Below are 26,830 nucleotides of genomic sequence, written 5' to 3'. Positions count from 1 at the left end.
CAAACATATGAAATGACAATATAATATGATTTGTAAAAGAAATTCAACATGAATGATTTTTTTTTATTATTATTTTAATGCGGATATAAGCTTAACCCTTGATGACCAAGGGGAAGCTAATTGTAATAAAAAAAAAAAAAAAAAAAAAAAAAAAAACCCATCGTGCCACTGACTCTAATATTTAAAAAAGAAAACATCTTTTGTTCCTGGAAGAATATAGCAGAATCATTCTGTTAAACTTGCTTCATAACCCTTATGTAATATATGTATAAATCACAAGTATGAAATTTACATGCTCTATCTCATTGCATTGATGGAAAGAATTACATATTGATATACTGTTCTTTACATCGAAGGAATGAATCCTTGAATCAGGACGAAAAATTTTGGACAACCAAGGAAGAAGCAAATGGCAAGTCGCTGCTCAAAATCTTGTAGAGACAAGAAAAAAAACATGAATTTGATGAGAAAACATTAACAAAATCGACCATTATTGTTTGCATCTCTGTCTTCTCACGTAAACTAATACTGTTCTGGAATACAGCAGATTTTCCTGTAGCTGCAAGCCTACAAACTTTGTACTGCTTGTTTACTCTAGTACTAGATGTTTCTTGTCTACCTAGGGAAGAAGTGTTGTTCGACAAGAAAAAAAAAATTAATTTGATGAGAAAACATTAAAAAAATCGACCATTATTGTTTGCATCTCTGTGTCTTCTCACGTAAACTAATACTGTTTTGGAATACAGCAGATTTTCCTGTAGCTGCAAGGCCTACAAACTTTGTACTGCTTGTTTACTCTAGTACTAGATGTTTCTTGTCTACCTAGGGAAGAAGTGTTGTTCTCAGATGCTTCATTATGATCAACAACCAGCAGCTTTTAGAAAGTTATCATACGGGCACGACGATGGTAGCCAGAAGAAGTCAGGATTATGTTGATATTCTGTCGCACATTGCATTGGAATAGTTGCAATAGATAATCTTTGTGAGTTTGCAGTGAAGTTCAGGTCAAGAAAAGGGCTGCCTATCTGCATGTTCAGTTAGGCTATGTGAAGCATTTCATAAGATATCATATTAGCACCATACATATAAATATGCGGAAGTATGAAAATGCTAAAATTTTCCAAAGTGAGAAGAACCCACACTGGAAACCACAGTAATAAGAGAACAAGAAATTACCTTCCTTGTCTCCTCACAATGATTCTTTGCACAGAAGCTAATCAAACTTTCCTGCTTCTTATGGGCACTCATCACATTAGAAATTTTCTTTTGCTTTCCCATTAGAAGTGTCTCACAGTGATGGGCCATTTCTTTGTAAGGCAAATCAGGTGCAGTTATAGACATTCTTCCAACTTGATGTGCTGCATCCAAGACCTGCATAAATAATGCACACTATCAGTAATCATGGTTTTCATTGTTTTGCTTACATGGTAAGTCCCAAATGCAGGCCTATTAAGGCCATAAGACCATAGTGGGCAGCACCGTCATGCTGTCAATAATTTTATAATTTCATATGAGAAATCAATCTCGAAATGGATTTTCCATATGAGACAGATAAAAGCCTTCTTATTGTTTCAAAAGCAAACAGATAGGAGCATGATATGGGAGGGTGACATACTGATTCTATAAGCTGATTGACGCTTAAAAGTTTCTGGTTCTGAAAGATCAACTCCTTATTAGGTTTGGCTTGACCTTCTACAGAATCTACGAGAATGTCTTCATCTACTGTTACCATCGAATCATCCTGCATACAACAATAGGATGATGTCAGCTTCATGAATTTAAGAGAATGGAAAAAAATTAATGGAAGGAAGTGGCCGCTATAATAGAATTTTCTTTTGAATCAACCTGATCAAGTTGAAGTAGAGCATCCATAAACTGGCCTCCCAATTGGCACACATCATTGGGTAAGAATTCGTTAAGGAGCTGCTCGTGCACAAAGGATAATTCAGACTGCAAAGAAAGTCATTATTCATTATGACTACGCATCATGCAAACCATTATAAATAAAATCATGTAAGTGAAAGCCCACAATACTAATAGAGTCAAAGCTTTACATCCGGAACATTTTCCAAGCTCTTAACAATCTCAGCAGCGAAGAATTCCCTGCTTTGGTCCCCTGTAATGTCTATTTCTGAAAGAAATTTAAATGCTGAATCATCATCCTCCTTAGATCCATAAATATTTCTGGAGTGGTCAGATCCAGCATTAACAGCCTTTAACTTCTTATTGACCAAGTGCAAAAATGGATCAACCTGGAAGCATAAATCCATGTAAAGTCAAACATAAAGTTTGACCACAAATCGTATAAAAGATACCAAAAATAAGGTTCATCTTTGATTGCAAACAAAAAATAGAGAAATTCCATACTCCATAGAGTGGACAAGGAACTTCAAAGCAGCTGCTTAATAGACACTTACAATGAAAGCAGGACTGCAATTTCATCACCAATGATTCACATACCATTTTTTCTGTAAGCAAAACCTTGGAAAACTGAACAATTGGAACAATATTATATGCTTTTGATGAAAAGAGAATCATTGAAGTTGCCAAGGTAAAGAGAGATCTACGACGTGATGGTGGGAGTGGCCCTGCAGGAAAAAAAAAAAAAAAAAAAGAAGAAGAGAGAGAAGAAGTGAAAATATGTTGTGTGTTGAAGAGTTGACATCTATTGGAATGCAAAATCTGACTTGTCCATCCCTTGCTCTTTAGTATAAGGTGACAATAAACCAACCACTATCTATTTAAGGCCTATAGACTAACTACTCGAACAAGAATTTTCTCTATAAAACATAGGGGAAAGTACAAATCACTACAATGTGGTTACTCACTTTTGCAAGTCAGTGGTTACAAACTTCTGCAAGTCGGCACGCGTGGTTTTTTTGTGGTAAGTAGGCACCCTATAGTTTATGTCCGTTAGCAATTAAGGGCAAACCAATGATGCCATCTAATTTTTCGCTAATTTCACATTTTTTATTATTAAAAAAGTTCAATTCCTCTCTCCCTTTCTCTCATTCTTCTATCCCCTAAAATCAAATTCCTAAAATCTACAAAACTATAAAAACTGGTTTTTTTGGTGAACAATTGAGATCCAACATACAAATTTTACAAACATATCAAAGAAAATGGTAGAGTTTTCAGTGCAAAGCACAAACCCAGTAAAAGAATTCTAATTCACAACTTTGCATAGACTTGTGAAAACCCAGCAACGCACAAAATTACTAAAGCACAAATCCAGAAACGAAAATCAAACTCATTGGTCTCATGGCAAAAGAAGACCTACTTAATCCTGCACCTAAATTCACACAGCAAACTATTGCATAGAAGCAAACTCATTGGAGCACCTAGCAAACAGCAGCATGGGGGTGATCAACGATAACAAAGCAGCAATGATAATGGGGGCTGATCTTAAAACACCCAAATTGATTTGATTGCTCATTGAGCTACAGAGAGAAAGGGACGGAACAAGAATCAATCCATGAATTGAAACTTGAAAGATGGACCTTCGAGATTGATATTGGAGAAATATCTTTCAGTTTTGATTGTTACACACAACCATGGCAACTAGAGCTCACAATCTTGGAGTGAGAGACTCACTTTGGGGGGGGAGAAGGGCAGTCATAATACATCAATTATATATATATATATATATATATATATATATATATATATATAGAGAGAGAGAGAGAGAGAGAGAGAGAGAGAGAGAGAGGGTAAATAATCAGGAAAATTACTATTTAGTTATATATTTTGCTTTCGTTAAATTGTTTAGTCTCTCCATCAATTTTTCCGTTAGTCAACAAAATTTAATGCCAATCAAATCACTATTTAGTCCATCTATTTTAATAAAACTAATTACTTGATCTTTGTATTCTGAAAAACACATTAGTTAGTCTCTGTAATTTGGTTTCATTAACTCTTTAGTTCTTCTGGTGCCCTGAACCCTCTCCCTCTTATTTTTCTTACCCTTTCTTATTTCTCTCTCCTCATATTTCTTCCCCTCTACACCCACACTCTTCTCCCTTCATTCTCTCTATGTTTTTCATCTTTTGATATAAAATGGTACAAGCTATCAACACAAGAAAGTTAATCAATTCTCCTAAATCTCCATGTAATCAAGACAGTAATCAAGACAATAATCTAAAAATATCATTTTCCAATAGAGAAAATACAAAAATGATGCATAAGTAATTGAATGAAAATACTTGAACAATTTAAAGAAAATGCAAATTCATATTTAGACAACAAAATTTTAATTTTCATTCAAGAATATATTTTTCAAAATATGTGTTTTTAAAATATAGAACCAGTTAATTAGTTTTACTAAAATAGATAGACTAAATATTACTGTTTTTCAAAACATACGAGGACCAACTAATTAGTTATAGTAAAATAAAGGGGCTAAACAGTAATTTAACTTACATAAAATATGTTGACTAACAAAAAAATTGATGAAGGGACTAAATAGTGCATTTTCAAAATAGAAGAACCAAATAATTAGTTTTGCTAAAATACAAGTACTAACTATTAATTTTTCCTAAATAAAAATAACACAAAATATCAAACCATAAGAATCTTTTTATCAATTCAAAAAAATTATAAGAGAAGTTCTACAAAAATATAAGTATTACAATATTATAGTTTTGATTATTATATAAATTCATAATATAAGTTATATTATTTAAAGAAATAAAAATCAACCAGTGTCAAAGTATTATACCAAATCCTTGAATAAAATTCATAGACCCAAAAGTAAAAAAATAAATATAAATGACAAATAGCTGTTCTATATGGCATAATAGCATAAGATTTAAAAAAAATATTAGTCATTAAAATTAAAGAGACATAAAAAATTAAAAATTAGCAAAACAACAAAGTATACATATTAGTTAAAAATAAAAGTATATTTAAGTTGATCAATCTAAAATTTGCATAAGAGTTAAAGATTACTAATTTTGTCTACTTGTACAAACATAAATAAATAATTTTAAATTTGAATAAAATAAAGGGGAGAAAGCTAAATGAGTGGCAAGTTATTGAAAAATCTCATCTAATTTTAGATTATGTGATAGAAAATTATTAGATTGGCTTGAATTTAATTTTCAAATAACTACCAATCAAGTTCTAGTTTGTAGATATAAAAGTTTGAATAATTAATTTTTAATTGAACTTTTGTATTTATTTAATGATAGCCAAGTAATTTTAATGTTTCAATTTAAAATATAATATATAAATTATAAATTACTAGGGGCCAATAAAAGATTTGAGGGGCCAGTTAAAGAAAAATAAAATTTTACACACATTTATATTTGGAGAGACTAATAAAAATTTTGAGAGTGATTAATAAAATATAAAATTTTAATATACCTATTAAAAAATTTTGGAAAATGTTTGGGGTGGCCAATGCTACCCTTAGCTCCAGCGCCCCCCCTTCCAACTCCCCCTTGTCTTTGCCCCCAGCGATGATGAAGTTGAGTCGCAGAGATTACTGTTGGGGGTATGGTTCTGGTGTTGTGGGTGGCCATTGGAGTGCAAATTAGTGGTTAGAGATGAGAGAAGAGGGCATATAGGAAGGCTCTGGTGGAGGAGGAAAGCATGAAGAAGATTGTTATGAAAGACCATGCAAAGGTGAGGATGGGTAGTTGCTAGGTTTCAGTGGAAAAGAAGGAAAAAATAAGAGGAGGGGGAGAGTTGAGAGGCAAGAGGGACAGAGGGAGGTTCTCAATCCTGAATTTTTTTAGGGTTTTTTATTTTAATTTTCTTTTTTCAATAAACTCACTTTCTAACACATTGAAATTTTTTAATAATAAGAAAATGTCACGTTGACAAAAATTTAATGACATTATTGGTTTGCAATAAACTACAAGGCACCTAATCGTCATAAAAAAAACTACATACCCTAACTTTTAAAAGCGAGCTAAAACATGTGTGTGTGTGTGTGTGGAGGGGGGGGAGGGAATGTATTTAAGTAAGGTATGTGTGCATGAGCGTCTATCAAACACCAACTCAAAAGAAAGTTCATTAAATTTGGGATAAAATCTAAGTTAACCAAGATAAGCACAGATTATTTGAAAATATTTTTGCATGAAGTTTAAAAAAAAAAAAAAAAAGCACTAGTAAAGGAGCCTGAATTGTCAGGAAATCTCATCATCAAGGTGCCATTTTGTAAAAACTCCATGCCATGCACGCATCAACATTTGTAAAGATCAGTCAACCATAAATATCATATCCATCAAATCCTATAAAAGCTATCAAATTCATTAAGATAAAACCAAAAGTAGTAGATATTTCCATCTTTCACAGGGACATAATCTTATCATCATCATCATCATTTTGTTGGGGGAAAATAAGTGTATCTTCTTGGCATTAGATGAAGCCAATCTTTGATTGGATTGAAAATTGTTGAGAAGTTGCATAATCCCATTTAGGTGACTATAGAGAAGAAATTGCAACCTACTTAGTGAAGGAGTTCACAACACAAATACCTTGTATTTTCCCCAACAAAATGATCTTTACTCTCTCATATTTTCCCTATAAGGTGTTTTCAATGAGGCATATTTTCCTTAATTGAAAACATAACAAGGTATTTTCAATACCTTATATTTTCCTTAAACTAAGCTACTTAAATCAAGCTTGTTCATTACTAATACCTTGTCCAGATCTATACTCCAACCTACTTAGTGAAGGAGCTCACAACACAAATGCCTTATATTCTCTAATATATCATCATGTCTGAACCATTGATCATTGCATTATCTAGTACAAATTCATTTCTTATATAATGTTTGCAATTGAATTGAACCTTAGTTTCATCTATAGGTAACGCATTGCCAATCGTGAATGCTAATCATGCCTACAACAAACCATCACTAATTTTGACCCAAAATTCGTATATTAAAATTTATAGGCTGCAAGTAGAATAATAAAGAATTGGGGAACTTACCTCCTTTGTTAAGAGCTATGTTTCTTAAGGAAAATGCAAGCTGAAAGCTTCGAACTAAAGACTCAATACTGGAGTTCTGTGGCAAAAGAAAAGGTATAAAATAAAAAAAGCAGCCAGAGAAAAAGGGAAACAAAGATAGGGCTTGATTATCCAACTTAAATTAATGGTCAACTATTTTGGAATAGTGGAATATATTATTAACAATAAATATTCATATTGTTAGAAAAAAAAAATAATAATTCATCACTTCTCACTTAAGGACTAGCAAAGAACTAAATTTTGTGGATGTTATTTACATTTTCTTGATTAAGTTCCACCATGACCAAGGTTTGAACAGGAGGAGTAAAGTTTATGATACAGCAAGCAGCAAGTATGGAAGATGAAGCACATTTCTGGTTGTTAAAATGAACCACTGGAAAGGAAAGAAAATCTTAGCAGATATAATACTTCGTTGACAAAAATAAATCTATTTAGCAGGATCTTCTTATACATATGTACTATACTAGAGACAGAAGTAAAGATAGCAAAATCCTTAAAGGACTATCGTCACTGGCTTGTGTCAAAAGACTGCCATTAAATAATATCAGTTATGAAATTACCTTGGCTCGAGAGAATAGCATAACCAGGCCATATGTATGAGCAATTGCTTCATAGTTTTCAGGTGTATTTGCTGGAGAAATGGACTGTACCCAAATCGATGCCAGTAACATATTAATCTGAAGACTACTGAGCCTTAGAGAACCTGCATCCTGAGGTTCAACAGAGACAAAAGATTTATTAACTTATATCTATGTTGGAATAAACCAGTTCATCAAAACCAATTGCAGACTAATCATTTGCATCATTCAACACATAATCATGCTCCAAAATAAGGATCATGTGCTGCAGGCAGATTAGCTTCTGATATCTGTAATTTATAGCATGAAGTATAAGGCAAGGACCTACTTCCAACTAACAAGTGTCTAGCAATTGAAGCTCAAAAATCTGCAAATAATTTAAGCCAAGCCAAGAATACGCATGTTTGATGTAGAACAAGAAGAAACCAAAGGATCAAGAGAAACAAATTCTCAAGACACAAAGGAAGAGAAACAAATTCTCAACTTTATTAATTCTCAATTGTCAATAATATCATTATAATAATTATCTCTAATAAACTCCCTAGAAGACTTATGTATTTATGGTAAAATAACTACTTATATTACTATTAGGATTAGGAATCCCAACAATAAAATGCTAAACCAATTATAATTAAGAATCCAAGACATACATAAACTAGGAAAATAATAATAAACCTAATAAGAAATCCTAAATATAATAATATTAGAATTCCTAAATAATAGAATTCTATACTTACTAATTCTACAATGAATCTTCTTATACTGCATCATTCTCCCCTATTTAGAGAAAACTCAACCTTGAGTCTTGTAATGCTGAAGAATCAAGAACCGGATTCAAAGAACAAGCAACTCAATCTTCTTGGAAAATGGCAAGAAAGTTGAAACGAAGAGCTTCATTCTTTTCTTCACATCTCTAGCAACATCAGAATTGGATAAATCTTCAATCTAAACTGTCTTGTCCATGGCTTGACCTTCTACTTGCCCTAGGACAGATTTCTCAAGTTTTTCTTAAACAGTTTCAAGAGTTTTTTTTCTCCAAAATAGGTTGCTCATTATTTTCCAACTCGATCATTTCATCTTGGATTTCAAGATGTGAAGACTCAACAATGAAAGCTTCAGATTCTTCAAGCTAAAACTCATCAAGCTCAGGTTCTTCATGCTTCACTTTTTGCTCTTCAATTTCAGCTTCAAGTTGCTCTTCTTGTTCTTATCTTCCACTTTTTTTTTTTTTTGCTCATCTTTAAATTTTTGTCTTATATCTTTAAGAGTTCTTAATATCGTATCCAATTGTATTTTTAGTTGAAACACATATTCCTCCTTCCATTCTTCCAGTTCTCTTTCCCTAACTTGTAAAATTTGTAAGATATCTCAATATTCTCTTTCCCTATCTCATAAAAATTATAGGATATCACAATATTTATAACATAACTCATAATGTATGTTAGGTTTAACAACATATTTATTCAAGCCACAACCTAGATTAGCTAATTCAGCCTTTTTGCAGTCAATTTCATCTTGCAGTCTCCTGATGTAGGTCTACAACATGAAGTTTCATTTCAGCTTTTAGGAGTCGTTCCTGCCCAAAACAGATATCGAAATCGAAGTCAGCACATCAAAATTAGCAAAGACCGGTATTGTCGATTTTAGCTGATGTGGCACTGAGTTGTCGCAGATGTGGACTAATGTGGCACTTTTATTGTTGACATGATGATGATGTGGCAGAATGACGCAGCAAGAACAGGCGCTGACATCTTGAAGACGTCAGTGAGTACATAGACCGAATTAGGTGTGGCTAGGACATGAGGACGCGAGATCACCAGTAGACTTAGGTGGGTTTCGACTCACTATAGAGACATCAGACAGGAGTTCTGATGAAAGAAGTGAGATCACAGAAGGCCAGAGACTCTCCAAGAAGTGATGTGATGCTAGAAAAAAAAAATCCTCAATTGAATTTGAGTCAAACCTGAGCCGTTTGGGTTTAGCTCCAGGGGCATTGAATTGCTGTTTCGACTTCAGAAATGATGTTGCCAGCAGCAGGCAAAGCAGGAAAGGTCTGCAACACATGGAGAGGCTTGATTCCATCAGGCTTAGAATTCGAGTCCAATATTGACCCGACCAGCTTTCTTGCAGAGATCATAGGGCTAGAATCATGCAGAAATTGATTAAGGGATTGTATGTTGTAAATTCGGCTAGGAATGTGCAGAGATCATAGGCTAGAATCATGCAGAAATTGTAGAGATTAATTGTAGGATTATTTCCATACATAAATTTCTCCTATAAATTCCCATCAGCTTTAGGAAATAATCAAGCTTCTCAAATTGACTCACCTTTCTTCTCTATCTCCCTTCTTTCTTCTCCTGTCGCAATTAACATTAGGGAACAAGTTAAAGAAAGCCTTTAGCAATTATAGCTTTAACAAGCTTAATAGTGGCACAGTTCATTTGCAGCCCTAACTCTTGGCCAATCCAAAATGCAATTCCAGAGCCATAGATCAATTCACCGTTCCACTGATGAAACCACTAAACTGTTTTGAAGAAGACTTTCCTATTCCCTTTCTCCGAGGCTTATTAAAGCCAAGAACAAGGTCCATGAAATTAGGATCAATTCCAATGGGATAAAATGTATTTTTCATTTTACAAGTGTCTTTAGGACCACTCTGAGATAACACAACATGAGGATCATACCAAAATGGCTAGGTAACTGTTACGTATAGGAGAAGGAGGTCTAAGAATAGTGATGTGTGATGGAGTTAAATGGAGGGAAAGTCTGTTAGTTGGTTGTTAGACGGTTGAGAAGCTGTTAGTTTGTTATTAGCTGATTGGATGAGTTGTTAGGGGTGGTTGTACCTGTCGAATTTGTTAGAAGCAGTTAGAGGAAGTCGTATAAAGAGGGATAGTTGAGCTACTTGTAATTCATTCTAGATTTCTGATCAATAATACATTCTTTCTTCTCTCCCTACTCTTTATTCTCTATTTCCTATCTCTATTTCTCTATTCTTCTCTTTCTATTTTGTTCTTTATTCTATTTCTCCTGTTTACCTAAAGTTAGGGTTTCTCTCCTAACAATGACAAATGCAATTATAACCATAACTGTAATGCAGGCTGAAATTTAAGTAGGTGTCACTGTCACCATACCATTTGAAATGAGAGTAGATAGTGTAATTGAGACATAGATAAACAAGCAACCATGACCATGACATAGATAATAAATTTAAAGTCGCGATGGCATTGCCATAACTTACCGTTTCCTTAGTGCTCACAGGATTTTCATCTGTTGTTAAAGGTGCAAGAGAATTTTCACCCCTGTAAATTCGACTGTATGAGAATTTCAAAGTATCAACCCTAGCGTTCCTGATTTGTTCACCTTCTACAACAGTTTCTTGGTTGTCTTGGCGGGCATTTTCCTTAAAGGACGTTTTCTCTTTCCTTAGTTTCTCAAAAAGAGCAGCTGAGGATGAAAAGACAGACACAGTTCTTGAAAGTGTTCGAAGATTTAAGCCTTTCTTTGATTCAGGATTACTTGAGGATTGACGGGGGCAAATTGAAGATGGCACTAGAACAACAGAAAAGATGCGGTGGGCTCCAAGTCGTGCTTCATGGTCAGGGTTGACCATAGCCGGGATTAATTGATGAAATAAAGTCTCAGGGAATGCCTGAAAAAGAGAAGAATCATTTATTAAAATAACCTACAGAAAACAAAAATAAGAAATGAACTTAATAAAAAAAGCCAGAAGTTGTGACTTGCCTTGTTTTGATACAACAAATTTGGCATTGGAGCTACAATTTGAGCAGTACGATAAACAGCAGAGATTATTGCCCTGCTCATAACTGCAATAGTAGAGATGTTCTCCAACATCACAGCCATAACATCAAGAATTGGGCCTGCATCTCCAACCTGTTTACAAGAAAAGCATCCAGCATTTATGCCTTTGAAAATCTAGTAATAACCAGTCACACCAGCAAAACATTTTCTACTACACTTAGGCGTTGAACTAATGAAAATAAGAAAACAATTCAAAACCAAAGAAGCATCACAACCAGTGTTGCAGACTGTTGGAATTGATGAGAATTTTCCTTAGTGCATGGGATGTGTCTCATTGAAGAATCCCATGATTATGAGAAAATCATGAGATTGATTACCAAAATCTTAGGAGTGATTTTTTTTTTTTTTGAGAATCGGAGTGATATATGATTTATTGATAGCATTCCATATATAATATGTATCTTCCATTATAAATATAGAGTTATATGCATAATGTAAGACACACAACACAAGTGAATAAAATGTATCCCTTTTGAGGTTTTGTACCAATGGATGTAGGCTCTCTATAGCCGAACCACATAAATCCTTCTCTTGCTACTTTTCTCCTATCTTTTCTATCCTTCCCAATTTCAACACAGACAAAATTTGACAACAATAAAATGTTTTAAGTAAGAAAATGAGTGTCACCTTATATGATAATTCCACAAGGCATTTATCCACTGCTTCTCTATAGCTTTTGTTCCAATTTTTAATGTCATTGCCCAGATTCACATCATCAAGTGAGCAATGTATGCCTTTCTGCAAATGCCTCATAAGATCACTCACTGCACCAATTATTGCTACAGAAGACTCAACCTTTGCATGTTGAGCAAGAGAGGATATAACCTCAAAAATCTCAAGCTGCATCTTGGGTTGTTTAAGGACATTTTTGTGATCAAGATGCTTAATCAATGTTGACAGCAGAACATGTGCATTTTGCCCTTTGAACATAGAAACAAATCAGAAAGGATGGGTTAGTCGATTATCAAGCAATGAATAAAATAAAATAATATAGAAATAGCATAGTTTGAGTTTAATAAACTAGGAATCTGAAGCGAAAAAATTATAGATTCCTTAGGTACCAGAATTGTCCATTAAAAACTGCATATCCCTTAACACTGGGAATGCAAGACCATATTCAGGAGACCATAAATTTGCACAATCAAAGTAACGGAACAAAGATTCTAATACACGCCGAATGCTTGTGGTCCCCTTCCCTAGCTGGGCCATGTTATTCAAGCAAACCCAGGACCAAAAGATGGGATTCTGCGCATCTTCCCTACCAAAAATAATAAATAAAAATAAAAAACAATGATGATCAATGTCTGAAAGGAAATGACAAATTACACTTTCATCTAAAGAATCTTGTGTCGAGATTACACTGTCACATTGACTCCTTTTTCATTTACAAGTGTTCTCCAAGAAGGAACCCTTCTAATGACTTCTGATGGAATGACATGAATCACATGACCCTCATTTTTGCGGACTTCTTGAACCCACCTATCCTGAGCACCTTGCTTGTTAGTGTCAAGGTTCTCTGATATTTTTGTAGGATCTCCATAATTTTCCAAGACAACTGAAACAATCTGTTTAATGAAAGAAGAAAAATAAAATAACATAAAGCATACAACTGAATATAATTATTTTAGAGTGCTAGCACAGGGCAATTGAACAATGATGCATGAACAAATTTATTCTTTGCCCACTGTTTTTCATTTATGCGTTAAAGAAAATAAAAACAAATATATATATATGTAAAACATGCATGCGAATACACTTTTATACGGTGATCCCTAAAGAGGTCACCTTGAATGGCAATTTATATAGACATAAGTACATGACTTCTTTGGCCCACTATTTTGCTAGTTCCTCTTTTCAAACACTGTTGATCTGCTACATGCAAGGAATTGAATAGATCAAAAATCAAAATTCTTTTTTTGTTTTTCTGTTTCCTTTTTTGGTCAGGATGATACAGAATTCATAAAAGCATTATCTTTGCGCCTTTTTCTCGTTTTGCACAAAATGCATCAGTTTTTAACATTTTTATATGCAAGACTTAATTATTGATGAAGGTTAAATTGCAAAGGTAATACGACAGCAAAGAAATCATTCCTTATCAAAATATTTGCCAGTCAGGGAAAGAAGTAACTTTACATTTTGACATTTTACACAAAAGCGGGGCTTTACATGACAGCATGGTTGCAGTTGCAGTTTCAGTGACACTAAGTCACAGTATCAAACTGCATCAGTCAACACTATAGTGATATTTTTAACAAATAAGCAAAATGACACAAAGTCATTTTTTAACATATATTTAACTAAATGTACAACATATCGGCACTCTTATTATATAAAATAACTATTTATTGAGAAGAAATAATCTGCTAGTCATATTCGACATGTTAAATTGATAAACATATAAATTATATAATAGAACCTTTTTTATGGTATTGCAATAGAAGATTTAAATTTAATTGTAAAGAGTCAAATATCTATTCCTTGTTTAGTAAATAAACAATAACAAAAGAAAGCCTAAAACACCCCATAGATACTAAGGTTAAAACTAAGAAAGAAAGATATTATATCCATCTATATTGGCAATATCAGACCATACTGGATCAATACAGTGTGAATCCAATTTCACCACCCCAAAACAGTGAGTGCCATATCAGTAGGGAAAAATATAATACTGTAAAGTCTAAATCCTCCTTGACAGAAGTTGTGAAATAAATTTGGAATAAAAGTTATTTTCCAAGGTCAGGACTCAGATAAAAATATGTAAAGCATATCAAGAGGCATCAAATTAAGCAAAAGGAAGGGAACTGTCATTCAGTAAGTTAAAATTTGCTTACATTGTCAAACTCCAATGAAATATGTGAGTGTTCACCCATAAACCAAACCTACACATCATGAAAATGATCCACTCAGTATTAGAATGATTGAGAAAGTATATATTGTGGTGTAAAAGATAAATACGCTAATCAAAACTACATTGCTTTGTTATCTTTCCAATAGGAACAGAAGTTACATGCAATAAATGACCAGGTGTAGAAAAATTGATAAACTGAAACTTGAGTGCACTAAATTACTATAAACCCAACATGACAAGCAGCACACACTTTTACAATCCCTGAGACATTAATTTGAGTTATATACAGTCTAAAGAATAATTCTTTTTCTTTATACAACTCAGCCCCTTAATTTTCAAGAGAGATTTAAAAAAAAAAAAAAAAAAATTGATCAGGTTAAAAAGAGTTATAGAGCCCAATTACTTGCACAGCATATCATATTAAAGAAGAAGTCCACACTTCAACCTCAACTCCATCTAGGAGTTGCAGTGGTCAGTTTTCGAACAAAAATTGAGATAAGGGCATCCTTGAGGTTTTGATGATAACAAGAGGTCACATCTGGTTCTGACACCCAAACATGAAGGAGTTTACACCATTTTGTGATGTCTCAAACTTATAACTAATTATTAATAAAAGTGACAATAGCTTTCACCCCAACTTTCTAACTTTAATAAAGTTACGATATTACATTTTGTTAAGACCTAAATGAAGATGATATTTGGGTGTAGGCAAGAACTCAACAAGAACCATCAAGTCAGAAATTTGTGAAATGTAGTTGCAGTATGCTTGCATTACCAACTTCATTATGAACTTGTTGGAATTGATGAGGTTCCATTTAAGGGGGAGTATTATGAAAAGCCAAAATGGATTTTATATATTCTTATTTAGTGTAGGATTTATATTATTATGGAAAGTTAACATGGATTTTATATATTTCTATTTAGTGTCGGATTTATATTCCTAAGTGGGTAGAGATTTGTATTCCTAATTAGTAAAGTCCTAAATAGGTAGAGAGTTATATTCCTAATTAGTAGAGCATAATTTTAGGGATTAGTTAGAATGATTTTAGGGATGCTTGTACATAAATATGTGATCTTCTCTTCTATCAAAAGAGAAGAAAAGATAATAAAGATATAGTCTTTGTGGTTCTCTTCCCTCCCTTTCTTTCTTTCTTATTCTTCTAATTCTTAAATTCTTAACAGAACTCATGAATAAATGACATTATCCTCAGTGACAGTTATTCAAGCATCGATATGTGACTAAAAGATGCAAAGTATTAGCCCACCAAATTGCTAGCGTTGTTAAAAAAGAAAAGAAATCTAATTTCTGCAATTGTAAATGTCCCAAGTACAAACAAATGGTGAATATTCAAGATGAGGAAATTCATAGCATTGACTCAAAATATGGTGGACCAAATACCAAGCTAAGAAGACAAAAATAAAACCTTTTCTTCAGACCACAATAGCCCTGAACACTTTCTGAATAAGAAAGACACACAAAGTGGTTGGACAAGGTGCCTCTAGAATGGGGAAAAAAAGAACATTTACCACATTGGAATTAAACATATTTTGATTGGTATGACCAATGGGTTAACATATGCAACAAAGTATCACAAATTTTGGAAATAATCACTCTTCCATATTTTAAAAAGCAATATTGGTGATATGAAAAGAATACCATGGAAGAAAGGGCTTGCAATGCTGCTGAACGTAGACCTTGTGCCCTTTCTTCTTCTCCCACCTCTTGACCTAATTGACACAGTTTAGGAATAAAGCCTTCTAAATTGAACACATAAGCTCCATCCTTCTGTAAAAATTCATTTAGATGAAATGAGTTTGAAGTTTCCCATGGTGAGAAACCAGAAGCTTAATATATTGTACCTGAAGCTGAACATAATAACTTAAAGTTGTCACTGATAGCACTAACCTGATTATTTACAAAGTCAAAAAGAGTCTCACAACCTATAATTTGTAGTTCATCCTGTTGAGTTTGATCCAATAGAATATGCATAATGCTCAGTAAGCTACTTGCAAACAGAGGCCTATGAAATGGTTTTAATTGTAAGCAGCCACATATTGAAACAGAGGAAGAGATAAAGAGAAGAAATAAAATAGAAATGAAAAAGGAGAGACCAATAACGATAGTTGACATTTAACTCTTGCTGGAGAAAAGAAGCAATAAGCAGAGAGAAAACAACACCTAGCTTTTGAGCAATAAATCTTTTGGTAACAATCTCCAAATTCTCAATTAATAAATTTTATCCAATGTTTTAACAAGCCGCGACTTATACTCAAATGACATGAATTCATAACTCTATATTAAAATAAAAAATTTAAAAAAAAAACTTTGTTATTCGTAAAAATGGGCCTTACAATGAAACCTCAAACTCAACCTTATGCATACAAGTTGCAACACATCAACCATTAGTAATACTAGTCTAAAAAATAGACCATTAAAATACAATGGACTTTTAATAATCAACTCTGCCCAGACTTGAGCAGAAATCAATGTTTCTGCAGAAGTTTCCTTCCTCAACATGCTAACACTTTCCTCATTTAAAGGGGTAGGACTGGTTCTTGTATATGTTGACTCCACACACCTAAGGAAACTTAGGTAACATTATTGGCTGGTCACCACCCCACGCCCCAATAAATAAACAAAAATATAAGAGACAAGAAAGAAGAATAAGAAAAATAATATAAATAACAAATGAATTCATAATCTGGCAAAGTATTTACTAAGGTAAGATGTTACCAGTTCAAATATTACACAAAATACAAAAGAAGGCATAAAAGTAGATGGAGAATGAACTCACATTTGCTCCTTACAACAGACCAACAATTTCTTGTAAATGCACATCACAATCTTTGCAGATTGAAAGTTCTCGTTTCTCAGTTCCTTATAACACCTTTGTTCAAGAGAATTTGCGATCTGATCAGCAAATCCACAACTAGCATCAACCAAGCAATAATTCATCCTTCATAATTTTTTATTTGCATTTGAATGATGGTCTATTTGATGTAATCAGTGAAAAATATAAAAAAAGCATAGTCAATGAAAGATATAAAAACATTTGAATAGTCTATTTCATTACCAAGCACCCAATGATTATAATTGTCAAATTAATTGATGATTATTTATTAATAAGAATATTTTACTTGTATTAAACTGTTTATTTATTAAATTTAATAACAAAAATATTTATTAATTTATATTTTTCTATTTATTTGTAATTATTATTAATTCAAATTTTGGTATTATTAAATTAATTTTAAACCTCTCCCTTTCTCTCTCATACGTTTTGTCTCCCTCTCCCTTCTCTCTCTCCATATCTCTCCTTCTCTCTCTCTCTCACATACATTTCGTCTCCCTCTGCCTTCTCTCTCTCTCTCTCTCTCTCTCTCTCTCACACACACACACATTATGCCTCAACTTTATCCTCTTTCTACTCTAATTCAAACTGCGCTACATTATCATTTTTGGCTATAAAGGATCCTTTAATTGAATAAGACTTCAGAGGACAGAAACAACATAGTCTATTGCCATGGGAAAAGTCAGAAAGAGAGAATTGAAGTTTGGAATTGGCAGCTAGGCAGATGACAAGAGGTTGTTGATTTTACATTAAAGAGAAGAGAAGAGGTGACGGTGTATTAATGTGTTGCACAAGAGCAGAGCCATGAATTATGAGGCAACGAACAAGCAGATGATAAATGGCAAGGTTTAGAATTGAGTTTAAGGAATGGGAACGGAAGACAAGTTCTGGTTGATGATGGGAGAAGGCTAGGTTTGGCAGGAGAAGTATCACCTGCACAGGGCAGAGAGGGAGTTTAGCAAGCTGAGAGGCAAAAGAGAGAGAAGGGGAAGCGAGGTAGTGGGGGGGGGGGGGAGGGCGCGGGGGGGGCAGGGAGGGAATTGGTGGTGCCACGCGGGTGCGGGTAGGTAAGTTGAAAAAAGGAAGAAAAGGGAAAGGATGAAAGGGATTAGGGCAGGAGAAGGGTATTGAGGTAACTTCATTTTTTTAACTTGCAAATCAGCTATTAGAGGTCTTAGAGAGAGAGAGAGAGAGAGAGAGAGAGAGAGAGAGAGAGGAGTTGGGAAAAAAATAAGGAAAGAAAAGGACAATAATGAAGGGGGTTAGGGCAGGGGAAGCGTATTTAGGTAATTTTGCTTTTTCAATCCTGGAAACAGGCTGTTGTAGGTTAGAGAGACTTTTTTAAACACAAATTGAAGTTCAATGATTTTATTGCAACATTGAAGTTTATGGATAAACTTTTTAGGATAAAGGTTTAGTTGAGTTAATTGAGTATTGAAGTTTATGGACGGAATTGAAACCAACTTCGAAGTTGAGGGACAGTGGATAAAAATTAGCCGTTCTTCTTGCATCTTTTCTAAATTTAATGTTCTAGCCAATTTATCTCATCATACATAGATGCATTAAAGAGATATAAATCCAATGAAAGAAAAAATTATAATATGATCAACATGAGAACTTAGCCACTAAAATGTTTAGCTGGAGAGACATGGAGCCCATCTTAATCAAGAAAAATAAATAAAACTGAAAACACATATGAAAAACAAAGGAGGGAGAGAAGTGAGAACAAAAGCATGGGGATCAAAGAATAAGAGAAAGAAATCAACCGATGAGAAAATGTTTGCTTTATTAAGTAGAAGTCTTTTTCTAGACATTGCACATTGTTATTGACTACAGATCACCACAATACGTTTGCTGGCCTATCAATGAGTTGGAGGCAATCTAGATGCAGATATCATAACATTCTTCATTATGTTTTCACCATCTTTCATCTACTTTTCTTTAATCATCATCTCCCATGTAATTGAAGGGAAAAAATTATAAAAAGCAAACATTTCAACATTAACCACCCACATGACCATGACCAAATACAGATTTGGATTAATGATAAAGGATTCTTGAATTAAAGAAGTATAAACTAACTTGCCAACAGGATTTGACCTCAAATTGTTTTTGGCTATGTGGTAGAATCAGTTTTGCAATTTAGTGCTTCATGTCGCATCTAATGGTTACTGCTTTGTGCTTCAGAATTGTGAAAAATAGAATAGAAGAAGAATATTGAGAATGATTGAAGAGCTTGATTATTCCCTCAAGCCAATGGCGTCAATTTACAATCTGCACAGGACAACTAAATAGGAAATACAATCCTAATTAAATACGTAATTATAGCCACAATTCTAGTATCTAAATATATTCACACAATCACTATAGATACACATATCCTAGCTATTTATGGTATATATCTTAACACTCTTCCTCAAGCTGGAGCGTACAAATCATATGCTCCAAGCTTGTTACAAATATATTTAATCCGAGAGCCTCTAATAGACTTTGTCAGGATATCTACTAATTGGTCATTTGAGCTAACAAAGCTAGTGGCAATACACTTATATTCAATCTTTTGTCTGATGAAATGACAATCCACCTCAATATGTTTCGTTCTCTCATGAAACACTGGATTAGAGGCAATGTGAAGTGCAACTTGATTGTCACAGATTAGCTGCATTTGTTTAAGTTTCCCATACTTCAACTCTTGGAGAAGTTGTTTCAACCATATAAGTTCACAAGTTGCCAAAGTCATAGCTCGATATTCAGCTTCTGCGCTTGACCTAACAACCACATCTTGCTTCTTACTTTTCTAAGAAATCAAATTACCTCCAATCATAATGCAATATCCTGAAGTAGACCGTCTGTCTGAATGAAAACCTGCCCAATCTGCATCTGAGTAACCAATCATCTGTTAATGACCCCTGTCTTAATATAATAGGCCTTGTCCTGGAGCTTCTTTAATATGTCTGAGTATCCGAATAACTGCATCCCAATGACTACTACATGGTGCTTTAAGGAACTGACTGACCACACTTACAGCAAATGAGATGTCTGGGCGTGTGATTGTAAGATAATTGAGTTTTCCAACCAATCTCTAGTATCTACCAGGATCCTCCAATGGCTCCCCCTGTCCAGAAACAAGTTTGACATTTAAATCCATAGGAGTATCTGCGTGTCTACAGTCTAACATACCCGTCTCTGTCAGTATATCCTAAGCATATTTCCTTTGAGAAATGGCGATATCTGTCTTGGATTGTGCCACTTCAATCCCCAAGAAATACTTTAGCTTCCCAAAATCCTTAGTCTGAAAATGACTGAACAAGTGTTGTTTGAGTTTTGAGATCCCAACATGATCATTTCCTGTAATAACAATGTCATCAACATAAACAACGAGATAAATGCACTTATCATGGCCATTATGGTGGAAAAATACTGAATGGTCAACTTCACTCCGAGACATTCCAAATTGTTGGATTACAGTACTGAACCGTCCAAACCATGCTCTCGGAGATTGTTTCAAGCCATATAAAGAACGCCGTAGGCGACACACCAAACCAGACTCCCCCTGAGCAACAAACCCTGGTGGTTGCTTCATATAAACTTTCTCAGCTAGCTCGCCATGTAAAAAGGCATTTTTTATATCCAATTGATGAAGTGGCCAGTTATGGATGGCAGCTAAGGAAATAAGAAGGCGAACCAAGGCAATCTTAGCCACAAGAGAGAAGGTATCACTATAATCGAGGCCAAAGATTAGAGCATAGCCCTTTGCAACAAGGCGAGCTTTAAGTCTATCAATCTGGCCATCAAGCCCCACCTTGACTGTATAAACCCATCGACAGCCAACAGTAGTTTTGCCCTTCGGTAGTGGCACCAAATCCCAAGTGCCATTGTTATGGAGAGCAGTCATCTCTTCAACCATTACATTACACCATCCTGGATGTTCCAAAACTTCTCCAACATTCTTAGGTACAGATATATTAAACAAAGTGGTGACAAAAGCATAGTAGGAAGGAGACAAACGATGATAACTCACAAAATTATAAATAGGATGGGGATTTTGAGACGAACGAATACCTTTTCGGATGGCAATGGGAGGAGTAGCATCGTCTGTTGAAGGCGAGACCAAAATAGGTGAAGATGAAGGAGGGCGAGAGTCACCAGGAGCCAGTGTTGTATCTGTATCAAGCAAAGGAGCATCAATGGTGTTAGTGGGAGGATGAGGACGACGTGAGTAGACGTGTAGAGGCGGTGGACTGATTGGTGGTGGAAGAAGAGTAGGAACTAGTAAGGCAGTGGGAATAAAAACCTTGGATGCGGTGTTGGAGGAAAAATAGAGAGATGTTTCAAAGAAGGTTACATCAGCTGACACAAAGTATTTATTAGTAAGTGGATTGTAGCATTTGTAACCTTTTTGAAGTATTGAATATCCCAAAAAGACACATTTTATTGATTTGGGCTGAAGTTTTTCTTTGCCAGGAGTGTGATCATGAACAAAACAAATACAACCAAATACACGTAGGGACAACTGATGGACATCTTGGTCTGAAAAAAAAATAGAATGAGGACTCTAATTCTGCAAAACAGAAGAAGGCATTCGGTTAATTAAGTAACAAGCAGTAAGAATAGCATCTCCCCAAAAACGAAGAGGAACATTATGGTGAATGAGTAAAGTGCGGGTAGTCCAACTAGATGAAGATTCTTTCATTCGGCAACCCCATTTTTTTGAGGGGTATAAGCACATGAAGTTTGATGAGTAATACCCTGAAAAGATAAGAAATAAGTAAAGGGAGTAGACAAATATTCTTGTGCAATGTCACTACGAAGTATTTTAATAGAAACACCAAATTGATTACGTATTTCAGCAAAAAATTTTTGAAATATAGAGAATAATTCAAAACCAGTCTTCATTAAAGATAACCAAGTGCAACGAGAATAATCATCAACAAACGTAACAAAATAATGAAATCCTAAAGCTGTATTAACACTACTTGGACCCCAAATGTCTGAATAGACAATTTTAAACATGGACTTAGCCCTATTATTGACTCTCTTGGGAAAGGAAACACGACTTTGTTTCCCAAGTTGACAGGACTCACATTCAAAATAAGATAAACTAGAAAGACTATGAACTAATTTTTGCAATTTGACAAGACTCAGATGACCCAGACGATTGTGAAGAAGATCAGCAAAAGTGGTAGAAGCAAGAGCAACCGGAGAATTTGAAGTAGAAAGATGGTACAACCCTTGTGACTCACATCCTACTCCAATCATCTTCTCCGTACTCCGGTCCTACACAACAACAAAATCAGCTGTAAAGATGACAGAACAATTGAGATTTTTAGTCAATTTACTAATGGAGATTAAATTTTATGGGCATTCTGGACTGAACAAAACTGTGGTTAAAGGAATAGATGAAAAGATTTTTACTTTTCCTATGCCCTTAACTAAAGTTTGCGAACCATTAGCCAAAGTAACTTTAGACAAAACTGGAGGAGAAACTAGAGATGAGAAAAGACTTTTGTTACCAGATATATGATCAGAAACACAAAAGTTTAGGATCCATGGACCAATAAGCAAAGACTGTGTTAGACAAGCAAAGGAATAACCAGAATAAGCACTGCTAGAAGATTGTTGTTTGGCTGTTTGATATTGCAAATACTCCTTGCAATCAGCTCTAGTTAATAGGATAGAATCTGACACCTGATCCTTTCCATCAGGTAATGGAAGAATACTATTTTCACCAGATTTAGCCATATGAGCGGTTGATCGGCCCACATTATTTGATTGAATGGGGCATGGTGGTAGACCATGAAAGGCCCAACAAGTGTCTCGAGTGTGATTACTCTTATCACAATAAATGCAATGGAGCCTTTTACCCTTGCCTCTCTAATAAGTACCCTGTCTCAGTTGATTTTCACTTTGTGCAGCTAAAACTGAAGATTCAATTCCGGATAAATTATTCTTATTGAGTGAGATGAGTATAAGCCTGACAGACACATCCTCTAGAGTGGGAACAACCAAACTAGTTAATATCTTGTCTCTAACAGAATCAATGTCAGGTCTTAGCCCAATCAATGCCAAAACCATGAAGAACCTGTCCCGCTGTTGCTCAGAAGTATTATCAGTACATGGCATGATAGAATTAAATTCATCTTTCAGTGATTCTACCTGTCCAATAACTAGACATATCTTGTTGATTTTGTTGCAAATGAACCATATCCGATACTACCTTATAGATACGTCGCACATCATTTGTATATAAGGTTTTCGCCTTAGTCCATAGTTTGTAACAGGTTTTACAAGACTGAAAAATATTAAGTAATTTTGGGTCTAGAGCATGCCACAAGAGACTACATAATTGAGCATCAATCTTAGTCCAATTAGCTCTATTTGTTAAAGCTATATCTTTGGCATTTTTAACCAATTGGTCATCATACCCCTGCCCCATAAACCATAATTCCACTGATGTAGCCCAAGACATGTAATTTTGACTTTCTACTAACTTAACAGTAGTAATAGCTGATGAATTACCAATGAAAGAAAATATGGGTTTGAGAATCTCAGAACCTGTGTTGGAGGCTGTATCGGAGGACTCCTCAATCTCAGACATGTTGGCAAGAGAAGCACACTGAAATGTTGCTCAGAAATACGTCAGAAAAGCCTACTGTATGAAGAGGTAGTGACAAAAAAGTGAGAAACAGGTGATGGGACCAGCGTGTTTGATGTCGCCTAAGGCCGGCGAGTCAACGGGAAGAAGTGCCGGCGAGAGACGGTCGCTAGAGAGGGCTCACGTGCTAGTGCTTGTGACAGTGGGCTGACGGAGCGTGAAGGCACGTGTACCAAAGTCTTTCGCCTGCGATCAGTGGAGAGGCCGATCCTGGGCTGGGTAATCCACTAGGCTAGGCTGTGACAGCCACGGACTCTCAGAAAGTAACCGGAAAAAGAGAGAAAGTTCCTCCCTATGAGGACTTTGTTTCAGATTTCAAATCAGACCCACCGAAGGCTCTGATACCACGTGAAAAATAGAACAGAAGAAGAATATTAAGAATGATTAAAAAGCTTGATTATTCCCTCAAGCCAATGGTGTCAATTTATAATCTACACAGGACAACTAAATAAGAAATACAATCCTAATTAAATACGTAATTATAGTCACAATTCTAGCACCTAAATATATTCACACAATCACTACAGATACACATATCCTAGTTATTTATGGTACATATCTTAACAAGAATTATTCTTTGATTCCATTATGCATTGGCCTTGATGCAAAATTATAGGCTTTTGATCAAACATTATGCAAAAGAGAGAGAAAACTGCTTACGCAATATATTGAATTGTCCAACTATAAAAGAAGAAAGACAAGGATGATGTTGTGGGTTAATTGCATTTAAGATGAAATGTTCTTTAAAATGATGAAATTAAGCAAAATTAATTACCAATATAAGAACACATCAAGCAGGCTCAAAAACTTGTAGGCATGACTTCATGGCATTGGCATCAAGAAGCCATAACTACCTAGACAACAAATTAAAAGCTATTATTTCTAACATTAAGGCTAATTACATCAACAATCAGACACTCAAATGAACAAATAAATATATATATATAGGGGTGTGAGAGAATGAATGCATGAATTGTATGTGCATATAATTTTCAAATAATATGACAAGGAATTGTTTTTGAGGTTCACATGAAATAATACTAATAACAATACCTTCGGCATATGCAAAGGATTTTTAGCAGCATATTCGCATAGTTTTCCAACCATACGATCATTTGGCCCATCACCCTGCCATTCAATATTCACAAATACAAAATTCAGAAGAAATGATGTTGAAAATCAGATCACTTCACAGCTGAACAAAATAAAAGTTCCAGATGCATTATGTTTTGTTTGCTGTTTCAAAGAAGAACCAGAAATGCAAGACGCATTGGTATCTAACTTTTGTGCAGGAAAAGCTTGATTTGAGAGTGGAGGGGGAAAAGACATTCAAAAATTTCAATTGTAATGAATTAAAAGAAAAGCCAGAAAGTGATGCTGTTAAATCAAAATTAAGCAATGCTTGTAGAAGCACTCTTAAGTCCCCCAAAAATGAAATTGCAAATGAAAGGTAGAGAGAGCTGACATTCAGCAAAAAGGGAGGAAAAGGACATTTTGAGCTGATAAGGAAAGATTTTGCATGATAAATGGGACGCTATGAGGGATCCATTAGCTTCTTAATTCAAAAAATATTCCAGGGTCCACTGAGTAACTGAACTAAATTCAGTTTCTGAATGCCCAATGATCATTATTTCGGTACTAACAAATGGACAATCCAAAGTCGGATGCAAAGTCATGTTCTTGCACAACTTGCTTCTTGTGAGTTCAAATTATTTAATAACACTATCAGAATACAATAAGATCATGCAAATGAGATGGTTATCAGTTGGTTATTCTGATTAAACATGTAATTGTTATATTAAACACACAATGCATCAGTGGTTGAAAAGAAAATTTAAACAACTTAAACTGGCTTAAAAAACTATGAACTAACTAAAAAGAAATGCACATTCCCATTCACAATAACAATGACATCAGCAATTAAGTCTTCCCAAACTAGTTGGAGTCAGCGATATAGATTCTTTTTCGTCTTTCAGCTCTATTTGAGACCACTTCTGCATCAATATTCGACATTTCCATTCATTGATTAATATTACAATACTAAAGAGCAAATAACAGGCTGTAGTCGTATGTAATGTATCAGTATCATGTGTACAAAAAATATGAAATACCACCAGAGAACCTTACTAAGACAGTTAGACTGGCAAAATAGCATGATATTGCTTTGGCTTTAAACCCATAATTGCATAAATTAATCAACAAATACACAATTAGAATAAACACAAGCAAGCAGTACCAAGACTTCATTATTTGTAAAATAAAGAAAAGTGAGAAACAAGTAAGAGACACAGAACTTAGAAGAATGCTAACCTGGTTTCGAGGAAAAATACTAGCAATGAGCTTCTTGTACCTCTTGATTGGCTGTCTGGACCTTGCCCTCATAGCAGGGCAAAAGAAACAAAGGCTACCGCATGCAGGCAATACTTGCCGCGAAATAACACCAGAAATAACGCTCATTTCCAGATTCCAAAATCCAAATATTCGCAAATCGACCAAGAAAAAAAAAGATTGATTCTCCCTCAAAATTTTATCTTTCTTTCCCTTCTAAACCAGACAGAGTCAGGTTTTGGTATCAAGAAGGGAAAGAAAGATTCCAACTCAAGTGGGCAGATCTCAAATTGAACTACCAACCTGTAGGCAACATTTTGGCAATCACTAAACAATCTAGATTACATATTGGATAAAATGGTCTATTAAAACTGCAAAAAAAGAATCAAAATTGAATTGCCCCATTCACAATCCTTTTTGTACTGAGCAACCATAACAATCTAGATTGCAAATTATCCTAAAAAAAAAAAAGAAGGAAAAAAAAAACTAACAATTATGTACAGAAACAATCCTAGAACTACAGAAGTAGGAAAAAGAAAAAAGAAAAAGGAAAAATTAAAGAAGAAGAAAAAGGAGAAAAATTGGAACAAGGTATAATTGAAAAGATTTTACCTCCAGAACAGAACCAAGGAGAGCTGACCAGAGGCTGGAAATCGCTCTAGACCATGCAAAAGAGGCACCGATTTTCCAGAAATATTAGGACACCGCTAAATTTAATAATTAAAATTTTAAAAAATTAAGAAAAAATTGTCTAGAAATTGTAATGAG

General features: G+C 34.5%; 1 protein-coding gene across 8 annotated transcripts; it reads right to left on the bottom strand.

The window, feature by feature from the left end:
- Positions 1 to 282: 282 nt before the first annotated feature.
- Positions 283 to 26,830, bottom strand: LOC110649197 (protein SEMI-ROLLED LEAF 2). 8 transcript variants are annotated; one of them, XM_058143842.1, is made up of 21 exons: positions 26,675 to 26,830; positions 26,045 to 26,365; positions 24,788 to 24,862; positions 17,023 to 17,138; positions 16,134 to 16,248; positions 15,885 to 16,013; positions 14,211 to 14,258; positions 12,739 to 12,944; positions 12,441 to 12,637; positions 12,205 to 12,299; positions 12,007 to 12,117; positions 11,302 to 11,451; positions 10,799 to 11,209; positions 7,540 to 7,689; positions 6,941 to 7,016; positions 2,461 to 2,588; positions 2,055 to 2,252; positions 1,846 to 1,950; positions 1,616 to 1,741; positions 1,177 to 1,371; positions 283 to 1,025 (listed from the first exon to the last, which is right to left on the bottom strand). In XM_058143842.1, exons 2-21 carry the CDS (start codon positions 26,189 to 26,191, stop codon positions 861 to 863), a joined length of 2,943 nt encoding a protein of 980 aa, XP_057999825.1. In that variant the 5' UTR covers positions 26,192 to 26,365; positions 26,675 to 26,830; the 3' UTR covers positions 283 to 860. The 8 variants fall into 8 exon arrangements, with proteins under 8 accessions (XP_057999825.1, XP_057999824.1, XP_057999826.1 ...); XM_058143841.1 differs by having other exon boundaries at positions 12,007 to 12,299; XM_058143843.1 differs by having other exon boundaries at positions 12,007 to 12,299; positions 12,859 to 12,944.

This window comes from Hevea brasiliensis, chromosome 3 (assembly GCF_030052815.1).
Source record: "Hevea brasiliensis isolate MT/VB/25A 57/8 chromosome 3, ASM3005281v1, whole genome shotgun sequence".
Taxonomy (NCBI): Eukaryota; Viridiplantae; Streptophyta; class Magnoliopsida; order Malpighiales; family Euphorbiaceae; genus Hevea; species Hevea brasiliensis.
Note: the sequence above shows the minus strand (reverse complement) of the source record. Positions and strands in the feature narration are given on the sequence as shown.

Excerpts from the sequence above, each read along its gene's own strand:
- LOC110649197 (XM_058143841.1), bottom strand. The coding sequence starts at position 26,191 with ATGAGCGTTATTTCTGGTGTTATTTCGCGGCAAGTATTGCCTGCATGC. Across the intron at positions 12,945-14,210 it reads TTTCATTGGAGTTTGACAAT|ATTGTTTCAGTTGTCTTGGA; the intron begins GTAAGCAAATTT and ends TTCATTAAACAG. Across the intron at positions 11,210-11,301 it reads ATTTGTTGTATCAAAACAAG|GCATTCCCTGAGACTTTATT; the intron begins GCAAGTCACAAC and ends TCTCTTTTTCAG.